Source organism: Apium graveolens, chromosome 8, assembly GCF_009905375.1.
Source record: "Apium graveolens cultivar Ventura chromosome 8, ASM990537v1, whole genome shotgun sequence".
Lineage (NCBI taxonomy): Eukaryota > Viridiplantae > Streptophyta > Magnoliopsida > Apiales > Apiaceae > Apium > Apium graveolens.
Window position 1 is genome coordinate 4,008,071 of NC_133654.1, and position 16,387 is coordinate 4,024,457.

At 32.8% G+C, this 16,387-nt stretch overlaps 1 protein-coding gene across 1 annotated transcript; it reads left to right on the forward strand.

Annotated features, from left to right (window-relative positions):
• Positions 1 to 293: 293 nt before the first annotated feature.
• LOC141677078 (uncharacterized) lies at positions 294 to 12,698 on the forward strand. The gene is made up of 15 exons (XM_074482814.1): positions 294 to 537; positions 2,057 to 2,134; positions 2,988 to 3,037; positions 3,140 to 3,193; positions 3,339 to 3,391; positions 4,115 to 4,187; positions 4,625 to 4,686; positions 5,251 to 5,319; positions 7,726 to 7,831; positions 8,084 to 8,154; positions 9,043 to 9,143; positions 9,640 to 9,735; positions 10,206 to 10,273; positions 11,608 to 11,653; positions 12,205 to 12,698. The coding sequence occupies exons 1-15, from the start codon at positions 358 to 360 to the stop codon at positions 12,283 to 12,285; spliced, it is 1,188 nt and encodes a 395-aa protein (XP_074338915.1). The 5' UTR covers positions 294 to 357; the 3' UTR covers positions 12,286 to 12,698.
• The last annotated feature ends 3,689 nt before the right edge of the window (positions 12,699 to 16,387 follow it).

Sequence of the window (16,387 nt, forward strand, 5' to 3'; positions counted from 1 at the left end):
ATTTTAAATCTTAAGGTTTGAAATAGTAATTAGTAATTTTCTAACTATGAAAATCTTGAATTAATGATATTTAGTTTTATTTTTATAAATTTCATGAAAGGTCATTTATATAAAATTATTTATTATTATTTATTAAAGAAACTGCTTACGAATAATATTCCGATTATTCAATTCAATTAATCACCGATTATCCGATTAATCATTGAAATGTCCCTCCACCAAAAATTCCCGATTCCCGCTTTTTAGAACATGAACACTTAAAAATTCGATAGGAGTTGGTTATTTGCACCCGAACTTTTAGCATTTTAATTAAACACTCATCCCTCCCACCACGCCACGCCAAAACTTTGAATTTCGATGTCCCAAACAGCGCCTTACCATTTCTCTCAAACTCCAACCCTTCACAATCACTTCTCTTCACAAGCCGCACCAAATCGCCGTGTAACACACGCGTTTTCGCCGCCTAAGATGTCGTTCGCCTCGGGAACTGTGCCTCCGACGATACATACAGTCTCTATATCATACACACAGCTCAAAGTTGGTTCAAATTTCATATAACCATATTATCTCCTGTGCGATCACATATATTTATAAATATGTATGTATATAACTTGCGTGCTTTGTGTTTGATATAATTACTGAATAATACTGCTGTTTTTTGTGTGCGTGATATGAGAGAGAGAGATAGAGAGAGAGCGAGAGAGATAGAGAGAGAGATAGAGAGAGAGAGATAGAGAGAGAGAGGGAGAGAGCGAGAGAGAGAGAGGGAGAGAGGGAGGGAGAGAGAGAGATAGAGATAGCGGGAGAGTGAGAGAGAGATTAGTTGTGCTTACGTACGTGTTATATTTACGGAATTATAGGATTTGAATTAGATAAATGATGATTTGAATTTGACGAGTGCGGAAATCGCATTGACTATTTCAGTATAGTTTGATGATTCGTACAAAATGTGATCACTATAAATATTGTAGAATTTTGTTATCTATCGTAGTAGTTTAGCATTTAGTATGTGTGTTTTGTTTTCACACAATACATATTTTATTTGCGAGAACGTTGAGTTTTGAATTTTGATTAATGATGATCTGAATTTGACTAGTGCGGAAATAGCATTGACTTTGTTTTAGAAGTTTGATGATTAGTAAGAAACTAAGAATTGCGATCGCAATAAGTATTGTAGAATTCTGTAATTTATCGTCGTAGTTAGCATTTGGTATGTGTTGCTCTGTTTTCGTGCTATACATATTCTATTTGAAATATCGTCGTAGTTAGCATTTGGTATGTGTTGCTCTGTTTTCGTGCTATACATATTCTATTTGAAAGATCGTAGAGTTTGATTTGACAAGTGCAGAAATCGAATTAACGTTAATTCAGTTTAGTTTGATGATAAGTAAAATTGCAATCACAATAAGTATTGTAGGATTCTGTTATTTATCGTAGTAGTTTAGCATTTCATGTGTTGCTTTCTTTTTGTGTGATACATATTCTATTTGCGAGATCGTGGAGTTTGAATTTGCCTATTGATGATTTAAGTTTGACCAGTGCGGATGTTGCGAAACTTGCATTGACTTCATATGGTACCCGTAGTTAAAAATATTTAGATCACCATCAGTATCACAGAGTTCTGTAAATATTATAGGATTCTTTAATGTATTGTAGTGGTTTAGCATTCTGGTCGTGTTGCTTCGTTTTTTCGTGATGCACATCTATTTGTCGAATCGCATAATTTGAATCTGATTAATGATGATTATAATTGAAGTATAGCGCAATAGTCACATTGAATCTATTAGTTTGATTATTTAGAAAGGTATAGATCACAATCTGAACCGTAAAACTTTGTAAAAGGAAGTATCACAGTAGTTTAGCATTTCATATGGAGTTGGATTGTGTTTCAAGTTCTTTTTATCTTATTTCATGTATGAATTACATGGCAAGTATGAGTTCATATTTGGTGTGTCTTTTTGAATACATGTAAAGATAAAGTGAACCCCTAAGTCCTATATAAACCTGCATGTGTATCTTCTACTAATTTTTATCCACTTTGAATTGATTGAAATAGGAGAAGAATGTCGACTTATCTTCGAAAATTGAAGAAGGATTTGGGCCAAATAGTTTGGGGATTTTGTCCATATCAGATGTATGTACAAACCGTTTTTATATTGAGATGTACAATTTTGCAATTTTTGCCTAATTTTTTTAACTATATAATCTATCCTTGCATAATAGTTTTTTTAAGACATGTTCTCCTACTACTGATTCGATTATGTGCTGTCTAGCGGACACTTAAGAAATCTTGTTGTATACCTGTTTAGAGTTTGTGATTCCTATTGTTGTTTTATTACACTCTTAATGGTAATGTAATATGGAATCCTTGTCAACTCTGCCAGTCTTTTATGTTTGATAGCATTGTGGAATTAAATGGAAAGTTTAGTTAACACAGGAGAGGCTACTGTTAAGTTTTAATTGGAGCAGTGCTCAATCCTATAATTGAAATATTATAATGTTAAACTCTTCAGTATCATGTCACCTAATTTGTAGGCTTAACACGTGAATAATCATACTTGTTAAGCAGTTCCAAAAGAGAACATCAGAAGATAGTAAAGATTAATGTAATTTATCTTGTAGTTCTAAAAGAAGCATCTGTTGGTGGACGAATCTGGATGGGAATAGAAAATTTGACACTCTTGTAAAAAAATATGAATATAATGCCTCTAAAAGTGTACGATTTAGAATCTTTTAGAAGAAGTTAATCTTAATTTTAGGTTGACATTCTTTACTTCTTGTACAATGCACACTATCATTTTTTTACGAAATCAGAGTAGAAGCTTGCTTGAAACATGTGGGTAAACACACATTTCATCTTTTAACACAATCTATGTTTAATTAACAATATCTGCCTTGCAAATTTGCAAGTCAAATTATTTCTGAGACAATATGAAGTTGTAAGTACGGATTACAATTTGTGTGTTTCCTACTCTTTAATATTCCAGGTTCCTGGGTATTCATTGTTGCGTCAGAATCTTCTGCATCTTGCACCTAGGTATATACTTATAAAGGATTCTATATTTAGTTTTAATTACATTTTATATTAGGTTCATATATCTCCTCTTATGATACACAATTGTTTACCCTCTTACATTAGATTAGCTAACCTCTCTGAAGAGGTAAAGAAGGAACTAGAAGATCCTCATAGCAGGTAACATAGAGTAACTTGGTTCTAGTGTACTTGTCCCTCAAAGCTCAATACCTCAATCATTGTGTACCTTGCAAAAACATATGAGATTGTTTTCTGTCCATATTCGCTGCTAACTAACTCCGTTAGTTTTGGGGATTTTGTATAGGTACAACTTTGGATGGAGTCACGGGAAAGAGAAGCTCGAATCGGGAAAACCAGGTTTTGACTATGTCCAGTCAAAGTTTATTATCTAGACAATTATTAGATATGAAACATTTAATAACTTCTGGAAAATGTCTTTAAGGCTATGGTGGTTTGCAAGAATTAAAACAGGTTTATCACTATGGATTATAATTCTGACTTTAAAATCAATAATCCTTTAGTAAGATTAGCCATATGTTTGTTTGGTATAAAATTTTCATTTGCTTGGGCTAATATGAGAAAATGAATTAACAGTTAATCATGCTAGTCATATCAATAGACGGTGGAAGGTTTGTTTTTTTTGCCCAATCTGTGCTTGATCAATTCTAAGTTCCCAATTTGAAAGAGTTATTAACTCGCTATAAAATTCTGTCTGTCAAGTATGCGTGTCTTTTTGAATTTTGGAAAATGCTGGGAACCCCAATTTGGTTTCCGGGGAAAAAAAATTCCGAAACGGCACGTGTTTTGTTTTACTTGTTTGAAAAAATATTAAATGAAATGGACCCACTGTATTCTCATCAACCATACCAATTAAAATCTCTCATTCTGCCACGTCATTTGGAAATTTTTTTGGGGTACCTAGTGTTACTCTTAATTCTTAAAATTTTTAATCCATATAGTCAGTTCCTGGACTTGCACCATCTATTTAGAACAAGCATGGGATAACTTTTGATGCATAGTCCTGTACCATGCTTGATAACTTATTGGGTTCTCACTATATGCCTTTTTTCTTGTGCACAGATATGCTGAAAGGTTCTTTTTACGCAAATCCGATTATAGATGTACCTACAACTGAGGAATCTCTTATAAAACGGTAATTTGGATAGATAGGCATCTATGAGTAGCCCTTTCTTTGTTTCTATTCCCATTAATACAAATTTAACTTTGCTGGTTATGTGAAATCCAGAATAGATTACGAGTATGATTTTATATCATGACTATATGACCTCTATTTAATTTAAAAAATCAATATGCCCCATTTTAAATTTATACATGGTGCGTTTATTACTTAAGAGTCTAATATAGTATAGTTGTACTTCAAATTACACATTTTAAATAATTTTCAATACCCATAATCATCTGGACTGAAACTAGATTACTAGTAATAGTGACTTTGAATTTCAGTATGGGGTACATTGACAAAAACTTAATTTGACAAAAATAAATGTAACTTGATTAGCTGTTGTTACATCGTATATGCAAAGGTTAATCATAGATATTTAATAAGCTTCTCGCTATACTATTGTACAGATATCCATCATACTGTGCACCAAATATATGGCCGCATGCTGCTCTTCCAGAACTTGAAGTTGGTATGTAAGTACATGTTTGTTTATTAGTCATAAAATTTTAGAGCCTTGTGCTTACAATTAAGCTTTTACGCAACTTGGGTGTGTACTGGAGACTGGAGTTGGTAAAATCATTTTTTTCATACTTCACTTAAATAAAATGTCTGATATGATTTATTGTATGCAACTCTGTAATGTTCCTTGACCAAATCATTTGACATGGACATCTATATCTTTGCTCCTTTTTAATTTTTTTGTTAGTAATTTACTCTGTTGGTGAGGTGCTGTATCGTACATGGATTCCAATAACTATACCCATGTCCAGTTATTAGTTCATAGGTGCACATATGCAATACTGCTCACAGATGCCTAAGCCATTTGTAAGACTTCATATGAAATTGCTTGATATCCCTCAAGTAAGATATGCATAACTTCGAGGTTGAAGTCCCTGTAAGGCGTAAGCGATTCATTTGTAGATGGCTTTATATTAATGTTAACGTTTGATTTTTGTAATGTCTTTCTTTTCCTTTCCTCATTGACATTGTAACTTTGCTGAGTAGCATATTTTTTTGCTAAATTGCTGAGTAGCATTCAAAGCTCTTGGGAAGCTGATTCTGGACGTTGGTTTGATGGTAGCTTATCACTGCGATAGATATGGTAAACACTAATTCAACTCATGGTATCTTTGATAACAAATATGTTAGTGTCTTTTTGTATCTAAATCATATATATTATGTAAGATTATTAAGGCAAAATTTATTCTTTATTTTTGTTGGTTGTGAAATTTAAATAATGCATAAAGGTTTAATATAAACGTGGATGTATTTCAAAATTAGTAAGGTAACATGAACATTGTACATTTTAGTCTTACTATATTGCTTCAGAGATATTGTATACATATAATTGATGCCGCTAAGCTAAAATCTCAAATATGATGATTTTTCTCCAAGGATTTGTATATGACCTTGAGTTCAGCAGTAAAAGTTGTCTGGATTATAATAGATTTATTATACCATGCTAATCCCTTTAATAATAATTAATGTTAGAGTTACATACTTGCATTAGACTTTTACCATCTTGTCCAACAGCTATAAACTCCTTTGAAGTTAAAATTAAATATATGATTCCATATGTATACTACATTTAAAAGGGTCCATGGCTAAGAGGAGATTTGCAGAGGACAAGGAGAGTTTAAACTGTCAGTTGGCTAATAATCCCAGTAATATTAATTGAAAATTTAATAAAATTCACAATTAAAAAGAAGGGGAAAAATGAATCTCTTATCAACTTCACTATTATTTCCGATATTCTAGAATATTCTTCTTCATGGACTTGCAAAGCTGCTTGTATTTGTGGGGTCTATCCACATATATTATCCATGGAGAGCCCACATATACTGTATTATTGTTATTATTTTTCTAGTTTAAAGCTAAAACACTCACACTCTCACCTTGTATTCTTTTTAATCAACACACAAGAAAATTTTAAAAAAGAATACATCAGATTTTCTTCTCTAGTCATAGTAACAAGTCTCTTAATCAATTTACGTGCAACTAGGATTTGGAAAAAAATACATGATAGTTAGCGGACGAATTGGTGTTTTTAGTGGTTATCCAACATTTATATTCAGTATCTACTAATATTGACTTGCCCTAAATGTTGACTCTACCTTAACTAGATTGCTCGAGTCATGATTGTAGCCAGAAAGATTTACGGCACCATGTTTTGTCTCTTTTAGAAACTTAGGGGCTGTTTACTTGTGGAATTTTTTTCCACTTTTCCACTTTTCCACTTTTCTATTTTCCGTTTTTCTTTTTTTTTTTTGAAATTTTCATTTCTAAAAAAACAGTTGAAAACTGAGAAAATATGTTCCAAATATCAAAATAATATATGGTCAATTCTCTGTTTTCTCAATAACGTTAAATAAATGACGAGATAATTTGAGTAAATATATAGAAGAGCAACTAGTAAAATAATTTTAACGTTTCACAATTTAATTGTATATACATATTTCTTTAACATGTTTATAATAACTTTTTTTAGATAAAATATAATTAAAGATGACAAATAAAATATAAAAACAGTCTCCTGGATTAGGTTGAATAATGATACTTTATAATTATATGCCTCTAAATATATATACAATTTTGTAGGTTTTATTAAATAATCCAATTAATAATTATATACAAAATATTTGGAGACTTTTTTACGAAATAACTCATAACTAAGTTCTAGTCGGGAATCTTTTCTTTATTCATCTAACATCTAACATATAAGTTATTAGTTATTATATTATTAAGTTCTCTCTTATAATGTAAATATTAATATAAAAAAGTTATATAATTATTATTTTACTTAAACTAACAAAATAATTGTAAATTAAAATATTTTGATTTTTTTTTAATTACAAATATGTATTATTTTTTTAATTTAAAAATATGATATTATAGTGTTGAAAATTTATAAGGTGCATAAGTTAAGTTAGTGGTATATTGGTTGTTTACTCTGCTAATTTTTTTTTGTTAACTTTCTAAGTAAACTTACAAATTGTTGACCATATAAAGTTAAAAATGCTGAAAATATAAAATATAAAAATGTTTGTGTTTGGTAGGGATCGATCATCGAAGTGGGTTAGGTGTTTAACTAGCAGCAGTGTTTTTCACTTTTTTAGGTTTAGAAAACATCAAAATGTTATTTTCCACATTTTTCATATCTGTAGTTATAATTTGTAAAACACGGAAAAACGGTGTTTTCTATTTTTCCAGTTTTTTTGTTTTGAAAATTTTGCATTTGAACATGTTTTTAGTTTTGAAAATTTTCTTTGATAAATTTTCTAGAAAAGAGTTGAAGTAAACAGGCCATTAGATTGCTTCTTTTTTTTTTAAGATGTTTGATTGTATGAGCAGTGCTCTCTTTAGCTTAACATTTTAAACTTTTATGTTGTTCTTTGGCTCCTAATGTTATCTTCGCGCTACCTCTTCCCTTAGAAAGAAGGTTGATATTTTTATATATCGATTAGCTGTGTTTGAGAAATATAATTAATTCACATGTGCTCATGAATAGTATCTAAAGGAATAATGTTGCATATGGGCGAAGGGCTGGAACAAACACTTATTCGCTCTCGTTGCCATAAAGGTCGCTTGCTTTATTATTTCCCTGCTGAACGGAGGTAATTTGTTTGGTCATAGATCAACACTTATCACAGCTGACTTTAATTATTGTTATATCAAATATTTGTTTGTGTTTTAATAAGTTGATCTATATTTTAGCTAGCATGATGTCTTCACTCTTTACACACAAATAATTACCAAGTCAATTGCTGCTATGACACTATGCCATGCTAATTGAGAGCATATTTATTATTAAACATAATGTACATATTAAATTCACAATGCTTTACACGTTTTTTCATTTTTTGCAGCAACTCTACCCAAGAAAGTGACTCCATGTCATCTTGGTGTGGATGGCATACTGATCATGGTTCACTCACGGGTTAGTGAGCAATATTTCTCAGACAACCTAAATCTTTGAAATATTTGAGTTACATAATGCATGACATAATCCTTGTTATATTGTATATGAATTTCTTTGAGGTGGCTACTGAAATCATGACTTTTTCCTTTTCTATTTTATACCTTTTTTGTATTTGAAACTAACAAAGAAAAGAGGTTAGAGTCTTGAGTCTTCTCTGTATTGTATCCTGTATCCTTGATTATCTGCTTGTGTTTAGATAATTAAATTAGCAGGTATTATTTTTTCTTCATAAAGGGCATGAAATTAGATAACAGATAATCATAACAGATAACATATGTGGTTATTTGACGCACTAAGAGTAGCAGTCACCTAGATGGATATCTGGGCCCCCTCCTAAGCCTTCTTCTGTCTCGATAGATCAAGCTAAATTTTGTATTCTTCTGTTTTACATTAGGAAAATCTATCACCCGTAGTATTCCAAGTTTCAAGAAACACGTACACACACACAGACACACCTAATATGTATTATGCTGCACGGATGGAGAATTAAGAACTCATATTTTTATAGCAATGTGACCAAAGGTTGCAATATTATTGCAGGAAAGCCTGAAAAGGTTGAGACTTGAGGTAACCAATTTATTTTAATTCTTATAGTTCTGGTGCACAATAATAGTCTCACCTGGATCAACTGACAGGATTCAGATTTTGTCTTTTTCCGTTTCGCAGTTTTGCAATTTACTTCTTTGCTTTTTACTACCAAAAAAGAGACGATGATAACTTATATTTTTATTTTTTTTTATATTTCTGGTATATACCTACCTCATAGTTATTAGTTGATGTACCTTTTTTCCAAACCGTGAATCTTACTTCATTAGATGTCTAATTTTGCTCGTGTTTAACATGTAGGTCTTACCTCCGGCATGTTTACGAGAGATGCTGTAGAAGTAACTTGCCCTGATAATTCTGCGGGGCTATATATAAAAACAAGAAGTGGCCAAATAGTTAAAGTATACTTTCTTGTCCTTGCTTTTGCATAAGGTTCCCTTGAACTTTGTACATGTAGATAATTGATGTGCACTGTTTGTTTACTCGTTCTATCAATTTTTCTGACTTTCATAATCCACAGATTCTATTGGTCTTATATACTGGTCACTGTGACAGCATTGGTTATACTTTTTAGTCATACAATAACTTGTTTCGACATGTCAAATAATAATAAGAAACGTTCCTGGAGATTTGATTATGTCGGTTGTGGTTCAAGTGCAAGTACTTCTCAGAAAAGCTAAAATGAGATATAGTAAAATCTAGGTATTGCCTAATTAGTAACATTTTGGTAGCTATAGTTGAACATCAACTTGCCAATATGTTTAGGTTATATATTCTTTTAATCCCCCAGACGTAAACGACTTGGGAGTTGGACCATAAGGAAACTTGCATTATCAATATATGAACAGACACACTGATGATACAAACAAACAACTAACCGTGTTACAATTGCATCAGGTTGTGTATGGAGAAAATGAAATAGCTTACCAAATTGGTGAAACAACTGAAATCCTGTCAAGAGGCCATCTTTGTGCAACACCACATTGTGTTCGGGTACTTTTTTTAATTTATCTTGATTTCATAGACGTTATTTATTTGATGGGAAAGATAAGTTTTCCTTATAACTGAAATATTGTTTATTTATTCTAACAATATATTCTGATGTTCATAATACGTATATGCAGTTATACATATTTGCTTATTGTACCTCTGTTATAATATGCCTTGTGGAGATTTAATCGATATCACTTAAGATGCTTAGCACTTTGTATGACACAGGGCAAGTAACAAGTATAATAATGCATTTGGTGGTAGCTAGACATTCCTGAACTAGAATGCAGATATTGTTATTCTATATTTTTACATTTCTTTTCTGAGAGGTGCATAAGATATTATTGATTGACCTGTTTCACCTATTTTTTACTTTTTTCGTCAAATAATTTGGATAAAACCTATGTCCTCCTTATGTGCACTTGTTATGTATGAATAGGTAACAGAGGTAATCATTTAGTATTCACTTTCAGGCACCAAAGGGGGGAGATGCTGCTGATCTTGAACGTGCAACTTTTGCTCTGTTTATGCAGCCTGACTGGTAATTTATTTTGCAAAATGGAACTGCGTAGAGATGCACTTGCCTCTTCTGGTGTTTCTCATGTGTGTGTGTGTGTGTGCGCGCGTGTGAATATTTATGTCAGATACATCACACAGGACACAGAGTAAACTAATTAAGTGCCCGGGTTCACAAATGAGATAACGTTTGGGTCATCCCGGAGTAAGATATTAAAGCGAAACTCTTATTAGTTGCTACTGGGGTTTACCCAAGCCACATAAATTCGCTTGCAGGGTGTAGACTTCCTTCACACTTACAAACTAATCTTTATCCCCTCCAGGTGTCAGTTGTGAGACTCCTTAGTCCTTAATAAAATTTCTCTTCACAAATGCTGGTTTGGATACTCGTGACATGGCATCTGTAACCTAAATAATGGGCTTCTCCTAGGCCCATCTCCCTGATTTTTTGGTGTATATCCTCCCAAATTAACACGCATGGGTCATAATTGATCACCTCAGGTTACCTTAGCTCTTGTACCACTTAAAAGAGACTTGTAGGACTTCTTCATTGATTATGATTTTCTTTCTTTTTTTTTGAAAAACCAGACTTTAATTAGTAGAGAAAACAGCCATATTATGAAGGATTAAGCTTGACCTTGACACAGGGTGACAGTCGTAATAATCCCCAGCCACATAGCAGTAACTCATTTTATTCAAAAGAACTGAGCTGCTAGCTATATTGGAGTCTCCAGACATCAAACTAGGAGCTTCTGAGCTGCGTAGAGCCCTTCTTTAAGTGGACAATCCTCAGTTAAAAGAGGAAAGACTTGGACTTGGTGATGGTACTCTTCGCCTAAAGTGCATCACCAAGTTCCTTTTAACAAATAGCTCCCACTCGGCCACTCCTGGAGACTTTTTCTTTGCAAGTAACTCCTGCATCAGCATAGATTTTCACTCTTCCTTGTTTCGGGTAGTCCACTTCATATAGTTTCAGGTGTTCTGCTGCTTATCATCTTTAGCAAACCAAGCACATCAGTCCAACAGAACAACCTGCAGGGAAGATTCCATTCTCTTATGCTTATATGGCCATGTCTGAAATGTACTTGGTCATTATTTAGAAGCAACAAGTCGGTGCATATTTAACACAGAAATAATATTGGACGAGAAAACGTAGGTAACACAGGCACAAGCTGTGGGCGAGAGAAAATATCATGACTTGTTAAAATTGCACTTATATGGATGGGCTGAATGCTGAGATCCCGAGACCCGCAAAAGGAGAAAAAGTTGAAGAATATTACTTTGTTTATGTGATTTTATATATTGAGCTAAGTAGACATTATATTTTGACGTGTTTCATTTTCCTGCTCATCTAATCAGGGACGAGAAGCTGAACTTCCCAGAAAGAGTACATATTCATCAAGAGGTATGTATTTTGGATTGTACATATATGCCTTATTATTCGGGAAGATAACAGCGCAGATCGAAGAAAAAGGGACTATAAGAACTTGCCTAATAAAAATACTAAAGAACTTGCCTAATAAAAATAGTAAAGAACTTGCTGTTTATTTCTGATAGATATTTTTTTGAAATACTTTTCGAAAATCTGTAGGTGGGGTCTTGAATCTTGAACAGCTATGTACCTTTCAAATATATTTTTGAAGAAATATAAACATATCAAATCATTTTAAAAATTTATAATTGAGTATAATATGCTTTCAGAAGTTACACGGTGATCTATTTTGAAATAGAGTACCTACAATAGTTATAGGTGATATTGTTCTGTTTTGAAAAAGAGCCATCTTTAACTGGTTCTAGTTTTCCGAGTCAGGCCTTGGTGCATGAGTTTTCGTTTAGATGTGATTCTTTGTTCTCTTTACTTGTTTTTAATACAATGATCATATTCTTACTGTAACATGTTATAAATCATTTCTATTTCTATAATTAAAAAAAAATTGGTTGAATCTTATTTTACAGTTGATTCCATCTTTGGGATCCCTTACCTTTGGAGAGTACACAGAGAAGCTCCTAGACAAGTATTACCACCGTAAACTGTAAGGGCAGAACTCAAGTCCATAGACCATCGAGCAGGGATCTTTGCACGAGTTGTCTATGCTTTCAGATTACGGTTAAGACTGTGTAGTCTAGTCTGGTTTCAATCTAGATAAACATGGGAGTGAGTTACGCTATTGCTGCTAGTCAACGACATTGCTCTTTATGTCTTTCTTTTTGTTGCAACTGACACAATGTATATGTTTCCCAAGGTTTAGACAAATAGTGGATTAAGTATTTGTAGATTTCCCAGTGTTTTCTTGTTTCACAATTGGAGAATGTGAAAAACAAAACAAATTATTCAGTTAGATGCTGAACTTCTGTCTTCCTTGGTTCAGCAACACAGTTTGGTGCCGTATCAGCTTTGAAGTATAAAAGATTATTTGTAATTTTATTTCTTTTATCTAATCATTAAAATATGCTATATCATTTCACCTTGCATTTTAGATGAGAACCCTAGAGTTGTTCATGTATTTTCCAGGTTCTTCTGCTTCTGGCCATCCTGGCCAGAAACATCCTGTATCTATACTATACTATTATAAGCAGAACACTCTCTATTTGGTAGTTGCTCGGTACAGTTTGGTAGTTGCTCGGTACAGTTGTTTGGTACGACAAATAACAACCGTCAGATTTAAAGTCAAAATGAGAACCATTGGATACAATAATAAAATATTATTATATTAATATTTAAACTGCTCTTATGGATTCAGGGTTCGAACTCCCTCTAACAGATTATTATATTTAAATTTTTATATTCTTTATTTAAATAATATATTATATTATATTATTTATTTTCAGTAAGTCTCAAATTATTATAAAACATATATTGTTATAATTTATTATATTTTTCGATTTATTTTTCAACTATTGAAAATTATATTATAAAATATATTATTAAAAACTATCGAATGTTAAAAACAATCCGTGTATCGCACGAGTTATAGGCTAGTATAGAATATATATACGTATGTTATTTTAACACAACAGGCTGCACAACAATATACAAAAAATAAAACAACCTAAACAAATTTAAAAAGAAAAATTATTTAAACCGTATATTAAATTAAATAACTCCTCTCCTACACGTTTTGCTTCTTTCAATTGTAGATGTAGTAAACTTCTCCAATGTTGATTTTAAAGAAACTTTTTTTCGACGATTCTTTACCATCAATTTATCATCCTGAACATGTATAACTCATTTTTTTTTATATTCATATTAAAAAATTATTTTCAAGCACCAACTATCTAACCATCTCTTATCTGTAAACATAAGTATTTCTTTCCGGTAAAAAGTATACATTTATTTTTTTATTTTCGAAAATACAAGTACTTACTCATAGTTCTTTATATATCGTTTCATTTTCAATATCGAATTTTACATATATATTAAATTAACATTTTTGAACATTTATAATTTTTGTTCAAAAAATATAAAAATATATTAGTAAATTTAACTATATGGTCCAAAGATAACTGGACCTGAAAAAGTCAATTGAGATTATTCAAACGGGCCTTTGAATAATCAGAGGTCTTTTTATGCTATAACTAGGGAATTAGAAGCCCAGACCAAAGCTCAAATCTAAACCTCGTACACTGTACTTCACCCCCTGCTCACGAGTTTTAAAATATAAGGAAAGCAAGTGAATGTTAAGTATATTAGTGTCACTTTCCTTTGTAATCGTGCTCCCGAGTGTTTAAAATGAGCGAAATAATTGTATGGATAAATAATTGTGTTTTTTAATTTAGATAAATTATTTATAGCTCTTGAAAGATGGCATTCTATTTAAATGAAGAAGACAACATTGTCACTTTATTCTATTTATCATCATCATTTGTCACTCTCGAAAGTGCTTAGTTTATAAGTATGTTTGGCAAGTCTTGTAATAATTGAAACTAACCGAATGTTGGCATGTGTATCAACAGAAACTCGGTTGAGTAGGATCTGCAAAAGAGGGATGGAGATTGGGAGACAGGAGTCAAATGTGGGAGAGCTTACAAACATCAAACAAGGAACTATTTTTAACTTACCAGCTGAAAAAAAGGGCTATTTTGTTAACTATAGTTATGACCAGAAGGTATGTTCTACTGTTTGTTAAATTTGTTAATTATGATAAAGTGATACCTCTAATATTGTGTGTTGTCATCTTTTCAATTGCAATAAAAAATAATTATAGATGATTACTTGTTTGAAGAATGTAAATAGAAAATCATTCTGGCAACTCAAATTTGCTCTGGGAAGTGATAACTCCTGGTGGCGGGGCTGCTTCTTCGACGCCGTTCTGGATCCTTCGTCGCTGTAGAGGTGTAGCTGTGGTTGAGTTTCTACAAAATAACACCGGAAGGGGGTTGGAGTCCCGCGGCGCCTCCGGCGTCAGAGTAAGAACTAGCTTTTTGGGAAGATGAAGATGAATATAAATGAGAGGTGGTTGTGTGTGTATATGAGTGTAAGAGAGTGATTAACCCCAAAACCTCACCTTCTTGGGCTATTTATAGCCCAAGGGTAGGGTTTTGGGGTTGGTACCTTTAGATCATAGTCATTGGTTCTGGGAGCGGAGGACACCTGGCTGGAGTGGATGCTTTACACGTGTCAGTGCGGGACTGACCGAGGAATGTTATGTGGATCTTCTGACACGTGCCCTGATTATTCCCATGATTGATGTGTGACAGTTGTCCTCATCACGTGCCTGGGCCAACGTCTCACGTGCTGGGATATACCAAGGTTAGGCTTGCGGGACTGAGCTGGTTATGACTGGTAGTGTGTGGGACTACCTCTCTTAGGAGCTGCGTGGAGTTAGTAGCCTAGGAGTAGTCCTCCCAGGAGCTATATAGCTATATGGAGTTAGGAGCCTAGGAATAGTCCTCCCAGAAGCAATATGGAGTTAGGAGCCTAGGAGTAGTCCTCTCAGGAGCCATACGTACTATCAGGAAGGAGGGTAGGGAGGAAGGAGGGTAGGGGCTAGGGAGGGTGAAATGCAGGGAATGTCACCTATGATCCCGTGTATGGTTTCTGATAGTTATTTATATGTTGTGTTTGATGTTAAAACATTCTTGTACTTTTTATGATTCTTATACTTTCAAAAAGGTCAGAAGGTGGAATTTAATGATAAAAATGTGTTCAAACAATTAAACGAGGGCTGAAATAGTATAAAACTTAAAATTACTGTGCACTAAAAGTCTAAAACCAGTAATGTACCTGTTTTCATTTATATGACACACTACTGCCACAGGGCCTTGGCCATTTCATCAACCACATGCTTCACTGCTCCGTTTATCTTAAAAACAACAATTTGCCATCTGGAGACCCTCTGGTTCTTCCATCCTATAGGCTATAACCACCAAGGTCGAATGCTCTCAGCTGAGGGTGACTTCGGGGAATTACTCAAGGACATGTGAGTATAAATATGCAAGAATATATATGTCATTAGTGAATTTATAAATATACCCCCATATATTTGAATGCAACATGCTTTTAACCTCAGGTAAGTTCCCGATGCCATCCTAGGAACAATTTTTCTCTTAGGCAAATTATATAGGTTTTAAAATTATTCTCTTATGTATTATATAAGTTCACTAAATATGATAACAGGCTTATCGGACTCTGGCTTGATGCAAATAGTTTGGCTAGATTATAATAAAAAATTGTATATGCGATAATGTATGAAACATGATTGAATTTTGTTTAGAAAAGAAGTTTTTAGGAGTTGAGTCTTTTAAAAATATATAAAAATCAATTACTTCATAAAAGATAGTTGGGTTTACAAGCGTACAATAATAAAATAAAAACCAATTATTTATATCTAGACATAAATGAACATGCAAGTATATGTGTGTGGTATCTTTAAATAAGTACAAAATTTTCACGGCAAATCACCAAAACAACTTAACAGAATTCCGTTCAAATTATATGAGTGTACATGCTTTGAACAAGCTGTTCCGCCAATTTAATTATCCTTAAGAGGGTTTTATTTAAAGAGAAAACTCATTTAAACCCCCCTATATAACTTGAAAATATATGTGCACTTAGGCTTATAGCTTATGGGCCTGGTTTCACCAGAAGCACACAGACCTTGAAGCTAACGGATTGGTGGATTATATGGTATTATGTGCA